Consider the following 26,727-nt stretch of genomic DNA (forward strand, 5'->3'; position numbering starts at 1 on the left):
CTTCACTAAAATAGCCAAAGACAGACAACAGAAAGAGACAAGGCACAACATGATGTTGAAATGTTTGTGCTAAAATGCTCGCAGCCCCAAATAATTGTATTTACTGGTGATATCAAACTCCATCAATATTTAGACACTGCAGGTGCCTGTTATTGATTCACAGCAAATGCCTGCTTTCCTAAACTCGCACCTATGCTTCAGCACCGTAACATGCAACACAGGTAGCAGCAGCATATTAAACCTCCTAAAGACAAACCAGTCTGGGCAGTGAACTCTATTTTTTTTTTTTTTCTTTTCTTATAAAGAAAGCACATTAAGATTTAAATGTTATCTCTGACTTTGACTACCTGTCTCAGCAAAAAGAGCACCACGGTGCTGGGATTTCCAAAGATGTATACGCCAGTGTTCTTGAAAAGCTCTTAGGACCAACGCAGTGATGTATGCCTGAAATAACCGATCTCTTTACAAGTGCTTCTGTCTCTCAAGGCAACGTGCAATCTGATGAGCAATATTCCTTAGAATATGCAAAAGAGATGCCAAGAGCTTACCAAAGACATTCATGTCTGAAAGTTACCTCCACAAGTTACAGCAGGATACAGAATGCATATGCTGACAAAAAGCAAATAAAAAAGCTCACTTCATTTGAAAACTGACAAAGTATACTTACGGAGCACATTAGTATGTAGTATCTTTGTTATTATTCATTCCAAAAAAATTATAACATCAGAAGCAATTCTGCAAGACAGTCTTCCGCAACAATATGTCTAATAAAGGGACCTAAGCATAATGCAGATGTTCCGCATTTCTACCGGCTTTCAAAAATGTAACAGGGACTGAGAACTGTACTCAGTAAGACTACCCCAGCAACTCAAAGAACTGTTCTGTGTAGGTGAATGGATGGGGTGGGGGGAGCAGAACCGTATTGTAGGCATTGGTTTCATACAGCTTTTAAACATGTATTTAATTCAATGACTCTGATGATTTCAATGATACTTAGTCTTCAATAAAAACTGATTTTAAAGTATACTTGTATATAAAGATCATGTAAATACTTCTATCGGACTTCAACAGCAAGTAAAGCCACCAGTATACTCAAAGGTTCTCGAAGCTAAATTACTTAACCTTTTAGGAGTCTACATGAGACAGCTGTGTTTAAAGACCTGGACCTGTAAGGATCGTTCTGCAAGCACATGTTACACTTCACTGCAACACATACCACTGAGTGGTAAGAACTCAAACAGTCCCACTTGGAAGAAGTATTCTTACCCTCTTCTGCATTATTTAATTGATATTCTTGATGTTTCCCCCTCTGACTGTATTAATTTTCAGAGTTACAGGGTGCTTATTTTTTTCTTTTTTCTTTAATGACTGCAGTCAACAACACACAGAACAATTTAGGAGTATCATGAAGCAATTTTTTTTTTGCTAGAGGGAACAGAGTGATGATACATGTTCCAAAACATGTCAAAGTTACCTGAGTAAGAAAGGTGTGGTCTGCTTCAGCTAGTTACAACACTCAGACTTTCAGAGCCAAGGCAGCTGCAATGCTAGTGGCACAACCAGCATTCCTACTTTTTGAAAAGTGCTTAGCTCTGCCAGCCTATAATGTGGTGTATAGAGTTGCCATCCTGTTTAATGTTTGGCTCCAACTTTTCTCAGGTGTCCAAATCTAGAAATATTTAATAATCCACAGCTTCGTTTTATTCCAAATAATATCTGCATAACCAATCTCCAGTAATTAAACTATACAAGAAACATAAAGGACAGAAATGTAATTACTGTAAAAAATGACACTAAAAATATCACACTGTTACACTGAAAACCATTGCGTATTTTATACAGACATATAATGGGTCTCCAGAGGAAATGTTCACCCACTCGAATACACCATCTATAAGCAATAATTTAATTTTCTTAAGGGCTGCTGCTGCCATGATTCCACAAAAGTATCTACTATAAACTAACAGGAAGAATAAAATCACTTTGAAATTCTACATAAAACTGCAATTGGTTTACGCCTTGTAGAAGAGCAACTCATATTCAATGCAGCTAAGCACTGAGCACCACCACAGTTAAAAGAGTTGAGAATACCGACAACTTTGCAGATCAGAACCTAAGCTTTATAAGCAACTGCCTGCTTTTCATCACTTAGTTATTTCTTTTAAAACTGCAGAGTACAGTAGGGTGGGTCATGTTAACCGAAAAACCAGAGACATTTTGTTGTTCAGGTAGAACTGAAGCACTGCTTAAAAAAAACAAGGAAAAACCAAATTGGCATTCAATCAGCTGACCTTGTCTCTCAAATCACAAACAGAGCAATCGCTTTAGGCCTTGACGACTTAGCAATAAAGAAAGTTCTCAACATTGCATGCATTACAATAGCATTCATAATGCAATTTGATAAAGTGAGTTACAGCTTTCTCTCTCTTTTTATTTAATGTTTAACTGTTAAAAGTCATGACACAAACCTGGGTCCACGTGTCTAGAGTTTCTTCTAATTCCATTCGTTCGTTTCTGCATAGCAAACATACAAATCAAGGATATGAATAAACATGTTTTTACATAGGCACAGTGCACTCCTGTCATTCCCACAATCTACTAGGCAATGCTGGTTTTCTTAAGTTATTTCCCCCAACCACCACCACAATTATCTTTATCTTGTAGAAAGATTATACTTTGAAAAATATTCTTAGTAACGTAGACAGTTTTTTCATATATCTTTTTTTCCCTGACACTAGGCTCAAAAGATTTTTAGTCCGTAGGTTTATTCATACATCAACACCTTTTGATACCAAGAACAAATTTAGTTTTTAATCATTTATGAATAGAATAGTGGAAAAATACGCAGTTTGGTATTATCTGCCCCAGATAATTTCCACAAACACAAAAGCATCAAAGCTGCTTGCGTTGCTTTAATGAGGTAGAAACTTTCACTATTCCTACTTTATATTTAAGGTAGCTAGAATTTCCTATGCAATTCTTAATTTCCTTATTTTCTGGGCAAATACTTAAATATATTTAGTAACTTGCCTCCCTCTTTCTTTGAAATTTGGATGAACCAGAGCTGTGTGAAATCAGAAACTCTCTGACAAGACAGATTTTTTTTTTTTACCTTTTTTTTTTTAATGTATTTTATAGTCCAAGACACTTAATATGGATCCCCAAATATTTCAATGTGAAATAACACAAATCTGTGAACTACTGATCTGCGTTTGCAAACTTGTTTTAACTGGTAGCTTGCATGAAGGTTAATGCTTTTTTTTTTTAAATCAAACCAAGCAGAGCAAAGCATGTTGCATAACAAAGGCAACAATTAGGTTGCTCCAATTTACTTGCAGTTGATAGAAGCTGATGCAGGACACACACCGAGGCGAACCAGAAAGCAATAACCTGAGGCGCAGCCAAATTACTAAGCCCTGTAGCAAGCTGGCAAAATGAAAAGCCTGCTTCAAAAAACAGCTTTCACACTCCTGAGTCTTTGGACATTCCCTGTACCCCACAACTCTAATTAAAGAAAGGATGCAAGTTTTGTTTCATCTGCAGTGGAAAGAAGAAAAATTTAAAGCTAAAGAAGAAAAATTTAAAACTACTGCTACAATGAAGGTAATAACACTGAATAAGAACAAAAGGCTCCATTATATCCTAGTTAGGTTTGGTTTTTTTAAATGGTGGCTGTATGGCTGATAAGGATTGATGCAGAGTGGCGAGTAACTGCAGACTGGCACAAGAGAGGGAAAGGGGCAGGAGTGGGAAAAGGAAGCACGAAGGAAGATGCAGAAATGTTTAACTGAAATGAAAAAATATATAATAATTCTGTGACAATGTAAGTCATATACACCAAAGGACCAGATGAAAAACAATTTTAAGGAAATAATTCTTAAGCTGTAGGAAAACATGCTCAATACTCTTAAATATATTGCAGTACCAGTAGATTTTATTACATTACTGGTATGAAATCTAAATCCGTGTTTTCCAAAATGACAGATCCTCATCCGTGCTCAAGTTTCCTTCTGCACAGAGAGAATTAAAGCGGGCACTTAAACAAAAGTTTTGGTAAAAATGAAAGCAATCTGGACTTTTTGGATCAACAGTCAATAGCCAATCAATAGCTCCGGAAAGGCAGCCATTTCCTCCTCACAAAAAAAATGTACCAGTCAAGCTAGGGGGTAGGAAGCCGAGGAGCAGGAGGGCTCAGATACGACGAGGATATTTATTTTCCTCATCCAGCCACAGCATGTTCACCGCGGGTCGCTTCACCGAGTCGGGCAACCTTGACCGCGCGGCCCAGGGAGCGATGGCTTCACGGCTCCCCAGCGCTGCCCGCCAGCTGCGGCAGCGGGAGACCGCAGCAAACAGGCGGTGGTGCAGCCTCCCTGCTTCGGAGAGCCCCGCTTAGCGGGTGTTGCCATCTCGGAGAGCCCCCGCTTAGCGGGTGCTGCCATCTCGGAGAGCCCCCGCTTAGCGGGTGCTGCCATCTCAGCGAGCCCCCGCTTAGCGGGTGTTGCCATCTCGGAGAGCCCCCGCTTAGCGGGTGCTGCCATCTCGGAGAGCCCCCGCTTAGCGGGTGCTGCCATCTCGGAGAGCCCCCGCTTAGCGGGTGCTGCCATCTCGGAGAGCCCCCGCTTAGCGGGTGCTGCCATCTCAGCGAGCCCCCGCTTAGCGGGTGCTGCCATCTCGGAGAGCCCCCGCTTAGCGGGTGTTGCCATCTCGGAGAGCCCCCGCTTAGCGGGTGTTGCCAGGCAGACACGCAGCGCCGCACGGCGCGTGGCAGGTGACAGGGCTGAGGGAGCAGGGAGGGGAGCGGGCAGGCGGCAGACCCTTGGGCACCGCGCGGTCTGCGGCAGCGCAGCCCCCTCCTCACCCCGAGCTCCTCTCGAGCCACCTCACCCTCCCCACCAGCCCCCAGCAAGCCATCGCCCGCGGCCCCTGCCCGCCCGCAGCCCGCAGGCCCACCACCAAGGAGCTCTGCAGCGGGAGCCGGGGCCCCCCTCACCTGGCCCCCACCACCGTCCGCGGTCACCGCGACACCGGAACAGCTGAAACGTGGTCAGCCCTGCGCACCGCTACCCCTGCGCCCGTCACGTCAGCGGTAACGCCCTCCCGATCCCATCACCCATTTTGGTGACAGCACCAAACACGTACGTGCTCGCGAAGTCATTTACACGCTCGTACGTCCGTAACCAGCGTGTCATTTAAGCAGCGAAATTACCATAAACTTCTGATCTAAACCAGATGCTAGAAACTGCTGTACCCTGCGTTTAAAGTGCTGCCACTCTCCTGCCAGAGCCGGCAGAGGACACCCAAGTGCCGTGCCCCCCGGTACCTCCGCGGGAAGGCACCAGCAGCGGGGCAGAAAACCAGCCAGGGCAGCCTGCAGCCCTCCCGGGTGCACCACGAGCGCCGCCGCGGCTCCTCCGTACGGGGCCCGTCTGCCATCCTGCCCGCATTCTCTGAACTCCATACCCCCAGACCGCTCTGCAGCTGAAGCCTCTTTACACGCAGAGGCGAACGCTGCCCTGCCGGCCCTTCACCGCCCAGCAGCCTGACGTGGCAGAGATTGGTACACTAGCATGTCACTAGAGCAGGACTTGCTAACGTTAAAAAAAAATAAAAGATTACTTTTAACTCTCCTGCCAGATGTGGTCTAGGAACAGTAAGGATCTAGACATCAGTCGTGAAGCAATGTATGTTTTTTACCTGTAACTTAAAAAACGCATCTCCACCCCTCCCAGTGCTCTCGACATTTAAGGCATATCAACCAAAAATTGACTCCCACTTTGAACTGATTACGTTTATATTTAATTATAAATACCTTGTTTCTTAGCCAACTTCTGTTTTCCAGCACTCTAAAGAAACCTGTTGTTAAACTCAGAAGAAAAACGTACCTGCTCCAACAGCACATGCAGAGAGTAAACAAGGAGCTCTTATGTCACCGACAAAACAAACATCACATGCAAAGGAAAACAGATCCTTACCTCGTGTTTCAGGTTCCCGTGTTCTGAAACATAAGTAAAAATTGGCATTATTGGTGACTGTAAACGGTACACTTTTCCTGTAGCGATCTCAGCCTGCGCTGCGCTGCATTAGAGAGCACTGCTGCCTTCCCTCGCGACCCGAAACCCGCAGCCGTCGCGGCAGCCCGGGGCTGCGCCAGGTGCTGTTGTGCAAAGCCCGCCGCGCTCCCCGCCCCGCGCTGGAGCTGCCGGCCGCGCAGCCCACAGCGCTGGCTCCTTGCTGCGAGCCACGGGCGCGTCCCAACGGCCGCGCGGCAAGCTGGTCCGCTGAGCTTCGTAAACTTCTAGAACGGTTCAAAAGTATTTCAGAACCACCGACTCGTCGGGAATGCAAAAGCTACAGCTCCTCTCTGCAAGTCGAGTTTGCACCTTTGCTTGTCTCTGTCTTTTCATAGCACACCAGCGTGTATCAAGATAAGGTGTGCGCCTCTGGCTTCAAATTTTTCTGTATTTTGTGTCTAAGTTCAATGCAGCATTGCATAAGTACACCACAAACTCTGAAGCTATTGGTGTTTTACTTGCCTCCTTTGCTATGAATTTTCTTATACTATTTAAAAATGACAAAAAAAAAAAAAATAAAGTCCTGTGGATGATCAGGACTGCATCGAGACAGTAACACTTTTGCACACACACACCCCACCGCACATCACAAACGACACAAAAAGGGGTATTTTTTTACGTTTTTCTCTGAATGTCTGATCTGGTAACAGGTATTTGGGTGGACTCTAGATTTTGGTCCAGTGCCTTACCAAAGCACACACAGCTGTATTTACCTGTGTGCACCCTCTAGGGCTGCACACGCCATTGAGGCAAAGCACAAGCTGCACATGCCTGGTCTCTGCTTCATCACATTTGAAAACTTTTACTGTAATACCTGTAAACAGGAAGCCATATTCACTGTAAATCAACTAAAAAGCTTTAGCTGCAAGTAGATTTTGTTCTGCTAAAAAAAAAAAAAAATTACATTAAATAGTAAAGTGTGGGAAAAACCCCCTTTGGCTTTCTAGCATTTTATGCAAAGATGGTAAGGCATGCCGAGACGGAGCACGCCGGCGGAGGGCTCGGGGCCGGGCTGGCGAGGCGCAGCCTGTTCACCACGGGCAGGCCGCTTCTCACGTACGCCTTCCCGTCACCGTTCCCTCTCTCACACCCTGCGCCAAAGACGCGTCATCCTGTCATCCACGGAAAACGCTTTTATGATTATAACCTTTCCAAAAGCATTAATTTGCATTTGTATAGCGAGCCAAGAGCAGACAAATAAGCCCACCCCAAAGGAGGAGATGCGGGTAGACGCTGGGGTTTTCTAAGGAGGCTGAGGGAGTTAGTTGCCTCACCGCTGCTGAAATTCAGTATCATTTGGTATTTACTTTTGCAATTTGATACGCCTTTCAGAATTTTTGCCAAAATCTGAATAAAATCACCTTTTTTGAATGTTTCATCTCAACACAGAAATGGCTTCAAATGAAGGGAAGTCATTTAGGGAAGTAATTGCAGGGGGGGCCAAAACATCAGCTCCAGACCTAGGGGCACTGGTTTTTTTAAATGGCCTATATTTAGTTCTGCAGATCTCTTATGAAAAAAATGAAACGGAAATGTCATTCTATCCTCCAATGGGAATGAATGAATCTGATTTTTAATGGTTGCTGTTGAATATTATTTTTACCTCTAGTAAATATCCCAAACCCAACTAGATGAGTTCCATTTGGTGACTGCAGCATCCCAACACTCTTCATAATAAATGAGAAACTCATTGATCAACTTTCAATAATTGGATTCAAGAAATCACTACACAGGAAGGTAATAAATACTCCTGATAATTAGCATAAAATAAATTTCATGAAAAGGGAGGCCGGGGGATTGGATTAGAAAGAAAGCCCAAAACTTTGCCAACACTGACGGACCAAAATGCCATTTCTGACTTCACTATTCACACTTCAGGAAAATAAAAATATCCAGTATCTGTATTTCCACATAAAAGCTTATTCAAAAAATAAGACTTATGCTTGTCTTGTTATTTCATTACAGTTCAACTATTCCTGTATTTCAGAATATTCTGTATTGAATTACGTGAATTGCTTCCTCATGAGAAACCTTTTTTCCAAATGTTACACAAGAGCAAAAAAACCTCATTTCTATTTCTTTCTATTTTTAGAAAAAAATTAATGTCTGAGGATATCCACCAGCAGATATTTTACACATGGCAATTTTAATTCAGGTTCCTGCTCATCAACAACGTGTCAATGAAATTATCAAGTGAGTGAGTTCCAAGTTCTGACAGCAAGCTACTTTTACTGCCATAGTTCAGCACAATTTTTACGTTTTTTGTTTATTCACTGAGGCCATGATACCATTGGGTCACATTTTGATAATTATATTTTACTACAAAAGCAACAGGAGCAGCAGCTGGCTTCGGTTTAAGTGAGGGAGCACAGATCAGAAAATGGGAATAAGCTGCTCCTCAAGAATGCAACAGCAGCTGGATTTACACGCTAACTAAATGGAGAGTAAATAAAAAGGATATGTAGTAAACTACTCAGCTTCCTATTTTAAAAGAAAATTCAAAATATTTAAAACGCAGGAACTATAAAGTAGGCCACTCTGAAGGAGCTGTGGGACTGCCTGCTCCTTTCCGGTCATTTATCCAGTCATTCCATCATCAGAAGAAAAGCAAATTGTGACCTAGAAGTACCACAGTGTAGGACTCTACACAAAATATCGAGCCCCCAAAGTGACTTTTGTTCAGGTTGAGCAAGGATGGTTAGTTAAACAATACAGCTCAACCTCTGTTGCAGTTAAATAAGAAGTGGCATAACTCCAGTGAACATTCTGGGATTTGAGCATTTACTTGTCAATGCTGTTGACATGGTAGGTTTGGAGGAGAGCCAGAAATTTTGCAACTATTGATCAAGCCAGCAAAAAGGTAAACACTGAAAGCTGCTGGTTTCTTTTTAGATGTCCAAATACATGCTTTTTATAAATAATCTCTTAATGTGCTGTAGCAAGCAATTATTACATAAATAGCATGGATTATATTATTGGGCATACACATTACGACATGAAAGAAACTCTAAACTTAACCCATTCATATAGTAACACTTTCTTTCAAGTTCATCGCACAGTTGAAGAAGCTTCTTTTCCACCTAAGGAAATGTAGTAATTTTTCAAATGGAATTATCTGAAGGAGAAAGGAATCATGCATAAGTTAACTAAAAATTACTACCAAAATGCCCAGTTAATGTTTTTTTAGTCTATTTATGCCCTGATGAGAGTTGCTTCTAACATTTCCTGGGAACAACGATATAAAGAAGAAAATTTTGTGGGTTTGGCACCGTATTTAAAATATTCAAACATTTTCAGATTCTAGAACCATTACTGGATGTTCATCTAATTGAAATATTCAATAGTCTGTGGAACCAGCAAACATTTGCCTGAGAATACTTAACTCAATATAATTGGACAGACTTGGAAAAATTCCAGTCTGGCAATAGAAATGGATTGTTAATTCCGCTGTTTTAGACTAGGAAACAGACTGGAGTTCTGCAGCATGTTCTGGGCAGAGTGATACTGCAGAACTTGCAAGGGCCACAGAACGACCTGTACAATGAAAGGGGGAATAATGAGGGAGACAGCTCCGCCCTTTGCCTACTAAAGGTGTCTCCTACTCATCCTCGCTTACCAAAGGTCCCACTCTTAACCGTTCCCAAATATAAACCCTTCCAACTAGTGGGAGAGCATCCCCAGATAAGTAAAATTGTCCTGTGCCTTGAAATAAGGCAGAGGAGGGCAGCTGAGAAGCCAGAAGAGGTAGAAAGGGAAAAGGAGAGCTCCACATCAGCCACTGGAGAAAAGATCACCACCTATGTCCTTATAAATGGGCCTGTCAGAGAAATATGCACATCCATTTTGTAATCCTTGTGTTTAAGGATTTCATAAGGCCTTGTGTTTAAGACTGCACAATCAAACTTGAAGGAGTTCATCAGAACATTAGCAAAAAAGAGGGGGTATGGAGGATTTCAGGTCAGAAAAATTAAGTAATGGGGCATGAAAGTAAAATATATGAAGATGCAGAGGACTACTTGAGCATGTACAGGGCACCATTTCAGGGGAAAAAAGTTACATCAATGGTGACAGAAATGAGCACGGAAGACTTCAACAAGCACTGCCAATTTACGGCAACAAGGGCGGGAACGATAACAAAAAAAGGGGGGGCTAAATGCAGCCATTTTGTTCTATTTATTAATTCAACTGATTAACTCTGCATCTTTTATCGCTGCAACTTCTACAGTCTGTTGAACTGGCCTTCTTTGAAGCAAAACATCTGAAGAGCTGGCATCTGTTTGTGTATAAGGGACAGCATGACAACAGAACAATTTATCTACAGATTTTGTCAATGTTTGTCTCTAAGTGTATCATCTAAATCTGACACTTATTAAATTTGTCATTCTAAAGGTTTCATCTGTCTTTGGATGTCTCTTTTTTGAATTTTCACAAACTGTAACTTGGAATGAAATACAAAAAGATTTAATCAACTCAGGGAGGTTCTAAGCATCATTTCAGAAAGGCTAGCAAAAACATCTGCTCAGTGGTCTAAAAACAAAACAAAATCTTAAACTGTACCAAACCGGAAAGTGCTGAGGAAAATTCAGATGCCTTTAAGAAACCTAAAGGTATGTTCTCATTGCAGTGTTTTGAACTCTGATCGCCTCTTTTCAAACAGCCCTCTAGAAATAGAAGAGGTCTACAGAATGGGAATGAAAATTGTATGAGTCACAGAAAAAGTTCCACTTCTGAAGAGATAATAAAAAAAATTTGAGACTGTTCAGTTCAGAGTATACTAATAAGAGGTCATGAGAAGTTATAAAATAATTTATCATATAGAAGCAATCAGTCAAGACTCTTCTCACAAAAACCCACAAAGTTACATGTTAAAGGTAAAAAGGTCATATATAACCTTATATAACCATATAAGATATGCAACCTACCAAAAAACCCAACAAAAAACAAAAGAAAAAAAAAAAACAACCCAAAAAAGCACTTTACAGAACTCTCTGTTCCAAAACTTCTGAAATGCAGTTAGGTATTTCTATCAACAAAAATATGGAAGCTATGGAAAAGCATTAACAAGATGTAAAAACTCTTAGAACACCAAATAGATAAAAAGAAAATTTAACAGGATTAAGAAAGTAGCATCATTCCTGGGCATTGCCTACCACACAGAGGATTTGCACTTTCCTGTGAAGCATCTGGAATCAACCATTGGCAGAGTGACAGAACACCAGATTAACCAGACCACGCCTATACCATGGGAATATATATATTCCATGTCTGTGGCCACAACTAATACCACATGACTGGGGAATAATAATGTCCAGTTTCCTAAAAGGATGGTTGTGCTTCATGTCCATTATACCCTGTGAAAAAGACTGTAATAGTCCCCTAGAAACAAAAGAAATACATAGTGATACAATAAATGTTCCAGGCATTTTGCTACTGTTGAAGCCTTCCAGCTATGCTCCGTAATTTCTCACCTAATAGCACTCTCGGGCCACCTTTGCTAATTTCCCACAGGAGCTGCAAATGACACCACTAGCAAAAAATTTGATTTATCATCAATTAATTTGTCTAAAGATTTCAAAAGGAAAAGCTTCAAAATTAAAACTATGTTAAGAGTTTTGTGCATGTAGAGCATCCTTTTTCCACAAAGTGCAGTGAAAAATGCTGAATTTTACATGGTATCTTTGTGTCTGCATTCCTTCAATAGCATTTCATAACTTGGCAGGCATGGCAGATAACTTATGGGAGACCTCATTTCTCAGCATAGCTCTGGAAAAGTGAAAACACAGGTCCAGAAAATCATTCGTACTCAAGTTGCACAAACCAGTATTTAAAAGAGTCTGAATTGCCCCGTGCCTTTCTGGACCAGGTAAGGATGCAGAAACTGGTAAAGCTCCTCCTTAGATCTTTCCTTACTCCATTATGAATGGGCAGCACTGCTCAATCAACACTTCTTTCTTTAAAAAGGCAAATAAAGAGTAAAAATGGAAAACAGTAAAAGTCTCAACATTTCCCTTCCTACTCATTGGCCAAAGTCCTTCATCGGGTGGAGAGAGGACACATTTTCAGCAAAGTGGGCAAAACCATTTGTCCTTTCCATACTCATTCATTGATAGAGCAAGAGGGAGCACGGCAAGAACCGTAATTAAGAGTTTGGTTTTGCAGCTCTGGTCTACTCTCGGAGCAGGCTGTAAGGAAGCCACAGCCTAGTGCCTCCTGTCGTTCTGCCTACGAGCAGGCGGACGATACACAACTCTTCTGGCCTGTACTAGAGCCACAGAAATCTGGGAGCCTTTGCACAGGAGAAAAATAGACCGAAAGGAGAAAGAGAAGTTTGAAGAGAGGACGGAGAGCAGAACACCTGGATGTAAGCTAAACACGTAACACAAAACAGTATCTTCACAACTCAGTTGCTTCCAACTTCACTAAAGACTCAGTACAGTATGATTTTACAAAAATCAGGGCAATGATTTAAAGTAAAATCCAAGATAACATTCTGCTCCTTTGAAGTTGTAAAATGATAATTTATTCCACTTACAAAGAAGCAGGAATTTTTTTTTTTTTTTTCTTAATTTTGTTCCCTCTAGCAAGTGCACAGCATTACTTAAGTATACGTGCAGGAAAACTGCAAGAAATCAGACCTTGTGTTATCTAGGCATTTATGGTCATTCTTACTGATACATGTGGCACCACATGTGTCCACAGATCTTTACAGAGGAACAGAAAGACGAGCTCCTACCTCCTGGGGTGCCAGCTATCCAATTAAAATAAAAACTACAAAAGTGATTAAAACAGAAGGTACAAAAGAAAGAAAAAAAAGTAGAAGTAGGGGTGGTTTATACCAGAGAAGATAGCTCTTTTGTGAAGAACAGTTTGTGTTTGTTTTTCCACTCTATTAATTTAAATGCAATTGCTTTAAAACATTCAAATTCTAATACAATTTTAAATATTTATTTTCTTTAGAAGATCCGTAGGAGGTTCTATGAAAAACCTGTGTTCCAAAAAGGTTTTAAATGAAAAATACTGTGATTGCTTGTACGGTTTTCAGATCTATAAAACATTATTTTTAAGAAGTCCAGAGTTGGAGGATAGCATGGAAAAATCTCCAATACAGGAAAGCAACTGAGAAAATACAGTTCACTGACTGCAGAAGTAGTCAGTACCTGCCAATCCTGATGATTTCATGAAAGAATGTATCAGGCAAATCGCAGAGTGAGCAAAAAGCCGTAGAAGTCACAAAGTAACATGAACAGGGACAAAGACAGAAACAAGCTTATGCAATTTTGAAAGGAACAAAAAGCTAGAACCAAAATCTTGAAGCAGCAGCTTAGTGAAGAGCAATGGGTGAAGTCATGATGTAATTCAAACAGTGGGAGAGAGACTATCTCTGCAAGAGCATTTTGCAGATTGTAGATAGCAATGGCAAAAAGAAAACAACCCAATGGAGGAGGCTGCAGTAGCTTACGCGAGACATGCGAAACGTCACAAACTATTATGAAATAATTCTGAGAAGGAATGTACAGGTTTTAGATAAGTGAGAAGGACAATTAATTAGAAACTTCTCCAACATATACAACTACGCTTCCCAGAAATCATCATGTGCCCCAATGGCCTTTCTCTTTCACACACATTCAAACAACAGGAATTCAAAAGTATTAATGGGGATGGAAATTGGGGGGGGGGGGTGTGTTTGTCAGCTGTCCCCCCCCATCAGCACCAAATCACCTCTAGAAAGAAGAAAGAATAGTTAAGAACCTGGACAGAGGGAAGAGTCAAAAATGGCACTACGCGCATGTGACGAGCTGGCTGGAGTGTTAACAAACTCACTGCCCCCAGCTGAACAGGTACAGGGAGGGAAGGGGGGCAAATGATGAGAGCTAACATTTGGCGTGGGCAGCGGGAGATCTAGAAGATGTCAGAGAGAGAATTAGAGATAAAATACTGAGCAGAAAGGGAAGAGGTCAAATTTGGAGTCCTCTGAGGGAGACCAAATGGTAGCTGAAGTCAAAAGAGTCCTTAAGGTCCCAAAGAGCAGAAGCAGAATAGGGGAAGCACAAAGTGACAATGGCCAGGGAAGAAACTCACAGAGCACAGCAATCGACTAAAAGAAGAGGGGAAAAAAAAATGGTCCTTAGATGTGGGAAGTAGAGAGCCATCAATCACCTTTTTGTGAATACTGTGAGTGGACAGAAACCATGGAAACCAAAGAGATGAAAGAGGAAGCTGAGGCAACACAAACAGCTTTAGGAGCTGAGAGGAAAATATGAAAATTGACACAGACATAAAGGGAGAACCACAAGGATGATAGATGATATGCCCTACCGTAGGTGTTACGTATGAGCAGTCTACGATTAAAATGAGAGCAATTCCTTGTTGTATATGACATTGACGAAGAAATTGGGTTTCACCTGTAACAGTTCTCTCCTGCTTTCGAACATTTCAATTTAGTAGCAATAAAACCCCCGATGAATTCTAAATGCAATTCTAATTGTGCTTATAAATGGTAGTTTCACAAGTATGTATGTTACAATAAACACAAATTAGAGGTAAATTAAACCTTAATTATATCTAGCAAGTTTTATGTCCTAATTAAAAATGGTATTCTAACAATAAAAATGACTTACCACCTGAATTAGCTCTGCCACAATTGTCTAATCTTCCTAAACATTCTTTGTGCGCTCCAGCTCCACACTTAGAACATAAATAGCCTTGATAAAATGTTCCCCTGTAAAATAAAATTAGGTAGTGATACATTAGAGGTGATAAATTCCACATATAAAGGAAATAAGAGACATGGCAGAGGGTATTAGAAGTCATTTGCTGTTCTGCATAATGACAGTCCTTAAAGGCTCGAGAAAAAGTGACAACTGACAAGCAGCTCATCTGCTTTTCGTCACTACTAGCCATTTAAAAATCACAACCAAATAGTTCTTCTGGACTGCTAGTAGAATAACAATCTCCATTTCAGTTTAGCCCAAAGCAACTTTGGCACAGTACACTTGAAATTGTACCATTATGTGTCTATCCTACCACAGATCTACAATTCGTTTCATCTCAATGGGAATTTGCCTAGACACCGTGAAGAGTAAGAGAGTTGTAAGTGTGAATATATATGTAAGCATTAAGGAGTTTAAAGTCAAGAATATTTCCAATATAGCCTATAAATTTGTTCATTTTAAAAAAAAAAAAAAAAGTAGACATCCGGGTACACTCTTGTTAATATTCAGAGCTAAATCAGGAGTCACTTTCCTTACTCTAAATGTTTTCCAATTCCCCTTAATGAATTGGAATCTGAATCTGAGCCTGAGGAAACTGATTTATTTTCAGATTTGTGCATGTCTTTTCTCCTAGGTACGATTCACTGAACGGCTAATAGGGAAACAGTTTTTTTCATGTACCTCTGAGCAATTATATCAGTTCCATCTACTGATGTATCTGCTTACTCTTCACACTAGACTTGTCTGTTTCCAAGATTATCCTGACCAGTTTGGAGTGATTATGCATCCTAGTCTGATGTGACACCTTCAGCATCAAAGGAAAATCAGGTGTCTCCTATGGAGCGCAGGATTGAACAAGTTCAACCTGAACGAAATGTACAGCAACTGCTATTTACTACAGCTATTTCTAGACTGTTAGTGATGAAATGTATTTTCAATTAAATTCAGAAGTTAGGATTTTATCCCCACTTAAAGATTAGGCACTAAGGTTCAGATTTTTAAGTATTTACACGTTAGCTTATGTTTGAAGCTTAAAACGACAATCCATTTTAAAAACTGATTTAGGCACTTTATGAGGCTAAGTCCAGTAGGCTTTCAATACAACTTAGATATCCAAGGACATGTCTATATACCACAAGGCAGCACTCGGGGATGCCCAAGCTATCTTCAAGAACATTGGCATGCCTGTGCACAACAACGCAGCATCATGCAGGCTGTCCCCGGAAAGCAAGGCAGCCGTTTCTCAGCAACAGCAGTTCGTGCAGTAACAGAGACACAATGACTCAACTGTAGTGCTTCCAATTCAGAAATTAGCCCTGCCATCTCTAAGTTCAGGACGCCTGCACCACTCTTCTTAGTCATTTAAACCTTACTGCATTGAGAAAAAAAAAATCATCTAAAAAAAAATCTCTGAAAATCCAGGTCAGTCTAACTGTTCAGGAAAAAGGTTGCTAAAGGAAAAAATACATGACAGGGAGAAACATACCTGAGGTTATTTTTCTTCCATGCCTATGCTTAACAAAAGCACTACCTATACTTCAAATGCCCTTTCTAAAATGCTGTGGCCACATTTTTTGGAACATCGACAACACGCAACATGACCACCTGAACTGGCCAAAGTTTACAAAGCTTTTGTATCTCCAACTGACACTATGGAATTTCAGTTGAATACATACCTCTATACCATTGGACATTCCGTATTTACAAAAAAACAAGGTAGCTCCTAAAAGATAGCTCAAGTAACAAATGAGAAACTACAGATGTGCAAGCATGCATGTGTTTCAGGAGAAAGAGGCAGAAAACATGGAATTTCTTAGCTTAAATTAGCCTTACGAATATCTGCTAGGATTTCTTATCTAGCTTTGCAACATCTATCTTCAATTTGTCTACATATCTCTGGTTCAGAAATGCCTGTTAATGCCTCACAGTTATTTTCTGTCTCACAAAGCAATCTCCCTGTATCAAACATTTATGAGCATCGTCATCATCTGACTTTCTGAAAAAAATACTCCATCTGTTCTTGTGACTGGTGGTCTAAGCAACGGGACCCATGAAACAGCCATGGTAGTCGAAGCTGTACAAAACAATTGTCATTTACTCTTACATAAGAACTCCTGTATTAAATAAAGCAATTCTCATAAAAGAATCATGATAAAGCAGCCTTCTGATAAATGAGGAGCATCTTGAGGTTTTGAGCTTTTAACAGCACTCCTGCTAATATTTGGAAATTTAATTATAAAAACTTGCTAATACGAGAAATACTACACATGACTTCATGGCTTGTCTGTCTTGGACAGGTAACCAGCTGGCCATGTATTTCCACATACTCCTTTGACTCAGATGCTTCAGCGGGGGCAGGAAGGGAAGGGGAGAACTAAAAAATCTTACCTCAGAAGCATCTGACAGACTTTGCAAGATGTCACACGACTGAAGGTATGCATTTTGAACTCATGAAAGCTTGTATCTGCATACTCTGGCCGTATGTTTGACCTAAAAAAAAATTTGAAAATCTGCTTTAAACCAATGAAATCTAGAACATAATGCAGAATTCACAGCAGGAAATCTGAATCCACAAACAACTAGTTTTATTTACACTTTAATGTTTTTCACTGAGGCGAACCAGAAATAGGGACTTCACCACACACCTTGAAATGAAATCTGAATCATGACATTATGCAGACCTCGTCCTTAAAATACACCCTGTAACTACCTTAGCTGTCGCAATAACTAGAAAACTATACATCAAAACAAACATCATCTGGTTTTTATTCCTGTTCAAGTAACTAGGATCATTTCATGGACCTAAAGAACGCGCACGTTTTCACTCTCAAGTATTTTGTTATGTGGATGTACAAGGAAGAGCAGCTCACACTGAGAACCACCACATTTGAAAACATGAGCAGCAAATTTGGGACGGTTAGGTCACAATTATGCAGCAATACACTGGATAACACGAGGGATTTCAAAGGCAATTAGAAAATATTTCCTGGAGTTTGGCTAGTCTTTCTTAAATGAGCTGCCCCATGCCTACAGCTGTTGCTACACACACTTCATCTAACAAATAAAATAGAAGATCGCTATTCACACTGCTAAGATACCAACACGCTACTGGCAGACTCGTTTCCAAAGATCAAATTTATGTACACTGGTCCATTCCTGTACATGCGTGTTGTTTATCCGCCCTACTGATCCCTTTTAAAACCAGGAGTATAATTTAAAAATTACCCACTCCTCATTTTGTTGCACTGGTTTGCACTGTACCTGTCTGCAGGTTTATTTAAATTTTGTTAAGTAACCCATTCAATTTTTTCTGTCATCTTCCCCATTTCCAAGACAGGAGGGTAAGAATGAGGGTAAGAATCGAAGAATCTACAGCACTCAAAGGAAAGACCAGAAGCTTTTCCGACACACAAAATTACAAATTCATGCATTAAAGTTGGGGATACTTATTAGATAAGTTTCATTTTTATGTATTATAAATAACTTCTAGACTAAAACATAGACCAGCCACAAATTGCAATGAAACGCAAGTATAGGCAACCGGGCAAGCATCAATCTCGCCAGGACTGAATGAAAAGGCTTATGAAAAAAACATGCAAAGAATCTGTTTAAGTACCTAGTGTCAGAAAGGTCAGTCTTCTAATCCGCCTGCTGAAACGAACGTGCTGAAAATGAAACTGTACTCAAAAAGCAAATGGGATTTTGCTTTTATGCTTGCGAGTAACCTTACGCTCAGCACTGTTTTAACTAGCTTGCTAGTGTCTCTCTGCTACGATATGCAAGATGTCAATCCCACAACTCCTGCTAACGAAAACAGGCACGGATACTACCCATTCACAGCAGGAAGGTACAGGTATCAGGATAAAATGAATCTCAAAAAAGTAAAGAACTTTTTAAACCAGGAGAACAATGTATTATTTTGGGGCTGTTAACTCTGCGGAGCAAGGCATTTATTTCACAACATGTTTGCCAAGGGGCTGCTAAAACCTCCTAGGCTACACAGTTAACTCTGGACAACCCTGGAAGCTCCCCAGAACAAGTTACAGTACTTAACTCCCAACAAAAGCTGCTTTTGGTTGACCTTTTGGTTCAGACCAGCACAGCTTGCAAAACCATGTCAAAAGTATCAGCCTAACGTGCAGAGGCTCATCAGATTTGAAAGCATATAAAATTAATCCTAACCACCTGACCGTTTTTCAAGAACAAACCACAGAAAAAATGCATTTAATTAGAACAGGATCAATATTCAAAAATAATAAGCATAGTGGATGAAAAGAAAAAAATGGCAACCTCATACAGACAGTTGTTTAACAGAAGCATATGGCTACACAACTTCCTTTCGTATACAAGAATCCTCTTCTGTTCTTCTCTCGGGCTATCTTCCACAAAGATTGAAAGACATTAACTACTGAAAATATACCTCCTATTAATAGAAAAAAGATGACACGGTGTTCATTCTTCTTTATATTAGAAGTAATATTTGAGTTTCTTTATATTTTATAAAGCCGTTCTATTTCATTTTACACTGCTTAACAGAAAACATTATTCTTGAGAGGAAAATAAGCATAGTGCTGAAATGGCAAAGCACGAAGCTGTTGCCTCACAGAAGAACTGTCACAAGACCCTCCACCTTCTTTCAACATAAACTGTTTTATTGCACCTATGCGCTAAACTACCGGATTATAGTGTCCTGAACAAGACGGAGGATTTATCCAGATAAACAGACTTAAAACTTCGGCTCTCTACTGTATGCCAAAATTTGGATACATTTGTCCTACTTGCGTAAAGGAATACAAAACTGAAAACATGTAATACAATACAAACTTTGGAATATAATGCAAATTTCAGTTTATCTTGTCCACTATTACCTACAGGAGGACCTAGTTTGGTTCCAAGTACTACTCAGTTCTTAAGGATCATAAAAATGTATCACAAAGAGCGAATCCCTCAGTTTCTTTAAATCCCACCAGCTTTTAGTTTAGTGATTGTAAGATTCTAACGATTACGTCAATAAACTCTCTATCTAAAAACCTGTTCTTTCTTCACCACCTACACATCTTTCATATGCCCTATCAATTAACTACCATCTAACTTCATGCATTTCCTTGTTGACTAAGGCCAAGCTAGCACAAAGATCTTTTAAAATAGCTTTCCTGAAAAGGCAGGAGCCTGAGTAGCTCTTTTAGGGGCACACAGCAAGTATTCATAAACCACAAGGACCTTTTAAATTTTGCTAGCCCTTCCTTCCACCACTCAAAAGATAGCATTTTTCTCCCTTTTTCCCCCCAAAGCCACATCACCCAGAAGGAAAAGCCTAAAAATTCTTAACAACAGAAGTTTAGTGAATCAAAGGAGACACCACTGAAGTATATCACCCATAGATTAAATGAAGCTGGAAGGGACTAGAGCCTCAGCATCTTACAGAGGATCCTGTGCAGAAAGAACAGGAATCAACAAGAGAAGAAACCTAATCTGCTGCTTAGTCTTTCTTTTTGCGCAGACTTAGAAGGTACTCCCAAGCAGTTGTCTCAAAATGAACAGTGACATTGCATTCACTGAGAGGAGCAACATTCAAGTTTTCTTTTGTCTATTCCTTTCTATTTCTAATCATTCATCCCTATTGTCTCAGATTTGAGGTCAAACAGGAATGGAAAAGTGCCATGTGTTTTATTTCAGTTTTGTATCAGCAAAATACATTCTCACATTTGAGTCCCTCACATTTCAAAAAGATCAGGATTTTACGCATTATCTCATGATTCTCTTCATAAAGAAACAGTCTATTAAAAATACTAATATTTAGATGCATTGTTATCAGTTGACTCATGTTTGACAAGAAGGCATTTCATCACTGCTCAAAAAAAAAAGCATTCACATTTATGCGAAAGCAAAGTTTGCAGTCATCGATATTATGAAGGCACTAGAAAAGAACAGTGCAAAATAAGAAATAATATGCTTACTCTGAAGACAGAGTACTGTAAAATGAAGCACAATAAAGAAAGATAATTAATGATACAACAAAAACCAGAAAAAAATACAGCAAAAATTAAAAGATAACATGTATTATCTACACTAAATGTAGAGGGGGAATAAGGAAAGCTTTGTAGAAGAATACGTATTGCAGTGCTACTGTGAACAAGAAAAGTCTTGCAGATTCTAGTACCTGATCGGTCATGCTGCATTATGGCAAATCCACTCCTGGAGTCACAGTACACATCACATCAGACAAGTCTGGGATGATCTGAGATGATGCACTGTAGCAGTATATATCTAGTAGCAAGTTTTTTAATGTAAACCCTGAAACTTGATGGATCTAGGGGGTTGATATTTTAGTTTTCAATATATTGCTTTTCAACAAATCAAAAATAATGCAAAAATAACCCAACTCATTACCACATGAAAGTTTCCAACTAGAGATTAAGCACAACTCATCTGTGACTGTCCAACCCCAAATACCACAAGGACCACAAGAATTTTTTTTCCACAAAACCTTTCACAGTGAAGAGCATACACTATTTTTTTTCAGTTTTTAAATAAATAAAGCTGATAAGTACAGCTAATGAAAAAACAGCAGCCACATCATAGCGTACAACTTTTCACAGTCCTGTCCAACCATTGCTCTTTTAGTTAAAGCATTCAAGCCCTACAGCGATACCCGAAGAACACAGACCAGAGCTGCCACAACACAGTAAAGAGAACATTTCATCCTTCTCAAATCTTTTCCCTTCAACTTCCCAACCTGTGGGCTTGTTCCAAGACATAGAAAAAACTGCATATTAGGTCAATACTAATTTTAAGCTTAATACTATTTTCTTCTTCAGAAGGAGGATTGCTTGCCGGGGGCAGGGGGGACCCACACACGATTGTTACAAAAATTCAAACATATTGAGGCAATTTATGTGGCTAGCATTAGGAAAATCTAATTTAGGACTTAGGCTGAGTTCTTTCCTCATCACAGTGGAGCAGTCACCAGTCAAGCCCTCTCACAGGTTTCTCAGTCCTCCTTCCACAACAACTTCTGCTACGGGGTGCCCCAGGCTCACTGCAAATGAAATGTTTTGTCCATCTCTGCTGTCAAACAATCTTCGTGAGTGGCCAGAGCAGGAAGTCACCCATATACCAGCAACACTTAATTTGAGGTAAATAGTGACAGCGAACATGTTCCTCATTTTATGGTAAAACTCTGTCTCTTATTTTTACAAGCAATGTGGGGAGCCAAAACTAGTTTCCCTTCCTCTCTTCTACTTTTTCCCCAGGCTGTTTTAACTCCTACACTCTAGCAGAGCCAAAATGTCAGGATACAGAAACAGAGTGAATCTGTAATTAGGAAAATTTTTCCAATTCTCTCCTCAGTTCAGCAGCAGAGTTTTTGTAAGGGACAACCACAAGTGCCCTCTCCTGCACAGTGCTGGATCCCCATAACCGGATTGACTCCAGTCACTACAGCAACATCCTTGGGCTGCCCCTGAGCCTTTTGAGTAAAGCCTTCTCTTTCCAAGTTACTTGCAGAATATTAGTCCCACTGGGACCAATTCACTGCTACACCACCAACCCAGAGACCTGCAGATGCTTGTCTCGCTGGTCTCCTTCGTCATTTGGACGCACAGTTCCCACCCCTGCATCAACCATCGGAGCCACCGTTCAAGGAGCAGAACGACCATCATCTTCAGTCAATCTCGCATCTCTGAACAGATCTTTTGTCTGTGAAGTTTGCAGAGTTCAATGTAGAAAAGAGTTATCCAGGTACCTTAGTCGATTGCCCTTGATATTATCAGACTTCGGAGCACTCAATTTTTGCTGACCTTGTGCGTATGAAATATTTCCCTTTTAAAAATATTTCTCCACATTTGCAGTGCAACTTCTTTCTATTGACTCTTACTTCTCAGAAGAAGAAATTGATCATAGGCCAACCCTGTGCCTTCAGCCACCCACATAATGCAACACTTTTATAAATGGTGTCATAAAGTGTCACATTATCAACAGTCCCCCACAAGCTTTTGCAGTCAGAATTCATTCTAGTAATCATCTCGCCTAGATTAATGGCACAGCTGACCACAGAGAAATGCTATAGATAGCCCAAAATTGTCTTGTCAGACAAGACATCTAGGCGCCTATGCCTACAGAATAAGGAATAAATTCTCTCTGCTATCCTACTTCAAAATACCAAAATAATTGTGCATATGAATGAAATGAAACAGTTTAAGCTACGGTTTTCTAACACTTTCCTATAGTGGTTAGGATAACAGTTGGAAAACTTAAAGTAATTCTTAACCCTCAAGACACAATGCCACCCTCATGTCACAATCAAAACACCAAAACTTAAGCCAAAATAAAGCAATGAACCTTGGCAATCTTGTCATATCCAGTAGTGTAACTTCTATACCTCATTTTACAAAACTGAACTTTGAACATCTTGGGTCTAAAGCGTTTCCAAGATGCACGCTGCAATGAAAACTGTACATCATCACTAGGAAGCAGCTTACATGGGATTTGTTACTGTCGTTTCCTTACTTGATCAAAACCATATTCTGATGAGAAAACATTAAGATCAGAATGTGTCTGAATAGCAATAGCATACAACAGGCATTTGGCTACCTTATGGCAACAATTTAATTTTTTATCAGCATTCTTACATTCATATTTGTTTCCAACAAGAAAAACTATACAGAGTACTTTCACAAAAGGCTGAACTAAACAAATGAATTGTAACTGCTTCAGTGGGCTAGGCACAAATATGCTTTCTTTTACAGTCAGAATATGCTTGCTTTTACTGTCAGTTTAAACTTCCTCTACACAGTTAAGGCTTACAAAATAAAATGCACCAGGAGAACTACTAAACTTTCAGCCCCAAAACTCTATCTTATCTCTCTACTAAATATGTAATTACTACAGTAATGTGTCCCAAAAGAATAAATAAAAGGCTAAGAGATAGATTACTATAGCTCCTTCCTTCTATTTTCCCATGTGGACAATAAGCGCATTAAAATCCCAGTCTTCGTTTCCAGAAGGGCCATATTTCTAAGGATATAAACAATGAAAAAATCCTTATTTCACAGATTTTAACATACAGAGTACACCTTACCTTAGACATTTTGCCCTTCAGATGTTTCAGTATTAGCCTTACAGACCTTAAGAACGATTGTCTCAAGTTTGTTTTGCATGGAGATATTACTGAAAGCCTACTGGCTGTGAACAAATCTAACAAAAATATAATAAGGGATGAAATAAAGTATTACGTTGATTAATTAAATTCTTATAGCAAGGTTAAATTTTAAATAGGAAATTAATGAAATGCAAATAACACTGCCTCTACTGAAAAAGAGCACACAAAAGAGAAGAGGCGGTATTATAAAAACGTAAAGAGTAGAAGCAACTAGAATCTGCAGTCTTTGGCTCCTGGTTATGGGTGCCCATCTCATAGCACAGCACTAGCAACAAGAAGGTATCCAGCAGCAGACAGCGCTGGAATTCCACCATCTTGTGGCTTCATATTCTGCAAGGAGTTAAAGGAAGGAGACTTCAGAACACAGCACAAAAAAAAATTCTCCTCTTTTATTCTACTATTTACTATTACCTTTAATGCTACCAGTTAGAAACCAGTTTAAACAACCTGCCTGCAAGGTCCACTGCTGTCCTCCACTAGTGGCCTGTTCTTCTGCCTTTCGTGCTGTATTTTGAGGGCCATTTCTTTTAATTGCTTCCTTGGCAGCTTTTCAATAATAGCTTGACTTCAGCAATTAAGATCTGTACAGATTCCCCCCATCCCCCCGTGGGTCAAGGCCACCGAGAAGGTGTTGCTTACACTCATTACAACATTTCAATTCACATTGAAAAATTGCTTCTCTGGAGTACTTAATTAACAACTCAACTTCTCCTTCCCAGACTTCAAGTATTTTTAAAGTAAATTTGTTTTTTTTAAACTGGAAGGAAAAATGTATTGAGGGGGGGAGGGGGGAGAAAAATGTTTGATATTCCTCAGATATATGCACATCATTTTTCCACCACGAAAAGCACCCACATGCTTAATTTCAGGAATCACAGCACATACAGGAAAATAAAGAATAAATACATTACACACAGAGAAATGCAGAAGTAACCCTTTGCAAATGGATCAAGAAAGCTCCTTTCAAAAGTGAATTAACTACAAAACAAGACAGGTTATCAACAAGAGCAGGTGCTGACCTAGACACTATTGAGTTATTATGGGGGTGTGTGTGTATATATATACACACACATATATGAAGTATTCTGTTAAATACAGAGAAAGCAAAGGTATTGCAAACGCCGAGTGAATCGAGCCATTCTTCTCAGGGGACTGATGATAAACCTCACGGGTATCATTTAAGCCCAGAGATGTTCCTCCAAATGGTCGTAACTCGGTGGGTCCGCCAACCCGGGCAGAAGAGGAGCCTTCTCCTCCCCAGCAGCAATCCCACCGGCGTGTTTTCCTGAGCGGCCCGGAACAGCAGCAAGTGCCCAGATGTGGCTGCTCTTGGGCTGGGGACAGGCTGTCCAGCAGGGCCACAGGTTCTGCACAACAGTACAGCGAGACAGCTGCCCTTTCTTTGGGCTCAGTGGTCTGCCCCCAAAAGGGAAAAGCATGCTAGGAAGCTCTAATGATACTTTTTATTTTTTGTTTTGACTCATTTTTGCAGAAATGCTATTGAGGTCAGGTTTGGAGAATCTTTTTCCCATACCAGTCTTTGCAAGAAATGCAATCACGTCACAAGAAATTACGCAGGGTTCGACCGTATGTAGATGTTTGCAAAATATCCCATAATTTTAAAAGTGCATTATATTTGAAACCGAATAGCCATTTCACTTGATTAAAACTTGGCTTTAGAGAACAGTTAATGTACGTATGCCCACCTGTGAGCCCAGAGGCGTAACAAATAAGCAGATGCATGAAGTATCAGATAAGGAGTCTGCAGTGAATTACAACTGTTTTAAGTATTAAAAGAAGAAATACTACAGGGAGCTCAGATAAAACTCAATACCTTGAACTCCCCTCAGCTCTCAACCCAAAGTCAGACCTTTGCATTTTAGAGCTGTTATTATTCTGCGCTCCATGTTATGCTTATAATAATTTTAAATGCTCCATACAGAACTGTTCAGAATTATGGACACCCTGAGCACGAACTGCTGAAGAACATTTTAAAGTGTATGTGACATGAAATCTGATGCTGTATTCATGCCGTATAGCCTATAAAGAAAATGGCACAGGTTAATACCTAAGGACACTGAAAATTCATTCCAGTTTTACTTATTGTATTAATATTTGACATCACTGCAGAAAACGCATCAATAAACCTAGATCTGCCATCAGTATTTCTAAGTTATTAATTGCTAACAGAAATTGTTTATGAAGACATCCTAAGTTAAAATTCCTGGCTTGTGTCAAAGTGACCTCCTTTCAAAATTCTAATCACCTTAAAAGTTAGCCATGACAACTGGTACTGAGCATCTCAGAACATTTTGGAAAAAAGTTAATTTATAAGTTATAAATTTATAAATTATAAAAATAAAAAATATAAATTTATAAATTATAAAAATAAAAATATATAAAATAAATAAAATATAGCTAACATTTGTTGCATATTCAAATGTTCTAAGTAGTAACATGGACAGCAGAAGTTAAGAAACAGAAAACCATATATGTTACTGTCAAACAAGACAAAAAGCTTTCAGCCAAATCTCGTATGAAGAATTTCATGCACAGTTGGTCCCAAGACACATTCTACCTCACTCCCTGCTCTGATACGCAGCAGCCTTCCCTTAGAATCCCGCTCCCCACAACAGCAGAACCAGCCCTACGTCTGCACTATCCCCTTTCCCCACAAACAGCAGAACCAGCCCTACATCCGCACTATCCTTTCTTTCCACGCGAAACATTTCAGCTCTGTGCAACTATCACCATTTCAGCTGACTGCTTCATACAACATGTT

At 40.0% G+C, this 26,727-nt stretch overlaps 1 protein-coding gene across 1 annotated transcript in view; it reads right to left on the bottom strand.

Annotated features, from left to right (window-relative positions):
• The window catches only part of VAV3 (vav guanine nucleotide exchange factor 3), a 170,042-nt gene that overhangs the window by 54,256 nt on the left and 89,059 nt on the right, over positions 1–26,727 (bottom strand). The window contains exons 16-19 of the mRNA XM_075710568.1: positions 17,174–17,275; positions 14,693–14,793; positions 5,976–5,998; positions 2,469–2,514 (exon numbers count right to left, since the gene is read on the bottom strand). Coding sequence (XP_075566683.1) covers positions 2,469–2,514; positions 5,976–5,998; positions 14,693–14,793; positions 17,174–17,275 — 272 coding nt within the window. The remainder of the gene's footprint in view (positions 1–2,468; positions 2,515–5,975; positions 5,999–14,692; positions 14,794–17,173; positions 17,276–26,727) is intronic.

The sequence above is a fragment of the Pelecanus crispus genome, chromosome 5 (genome assembly GCF_030463565.1).
Source record: "Pelecanus crispus isolate bPelCri1 chromosome 5, bPelCri1.pri, whole genome shotgun sequence".
In the NCBI taxonomy this organism is placed as follows: domain Eukaryota; kingdom Metazoa; phylum Chordata; class Aves; order Pelecaniformes; family Pelecanidae; genus Pelecanus; species Pelecanus crispus.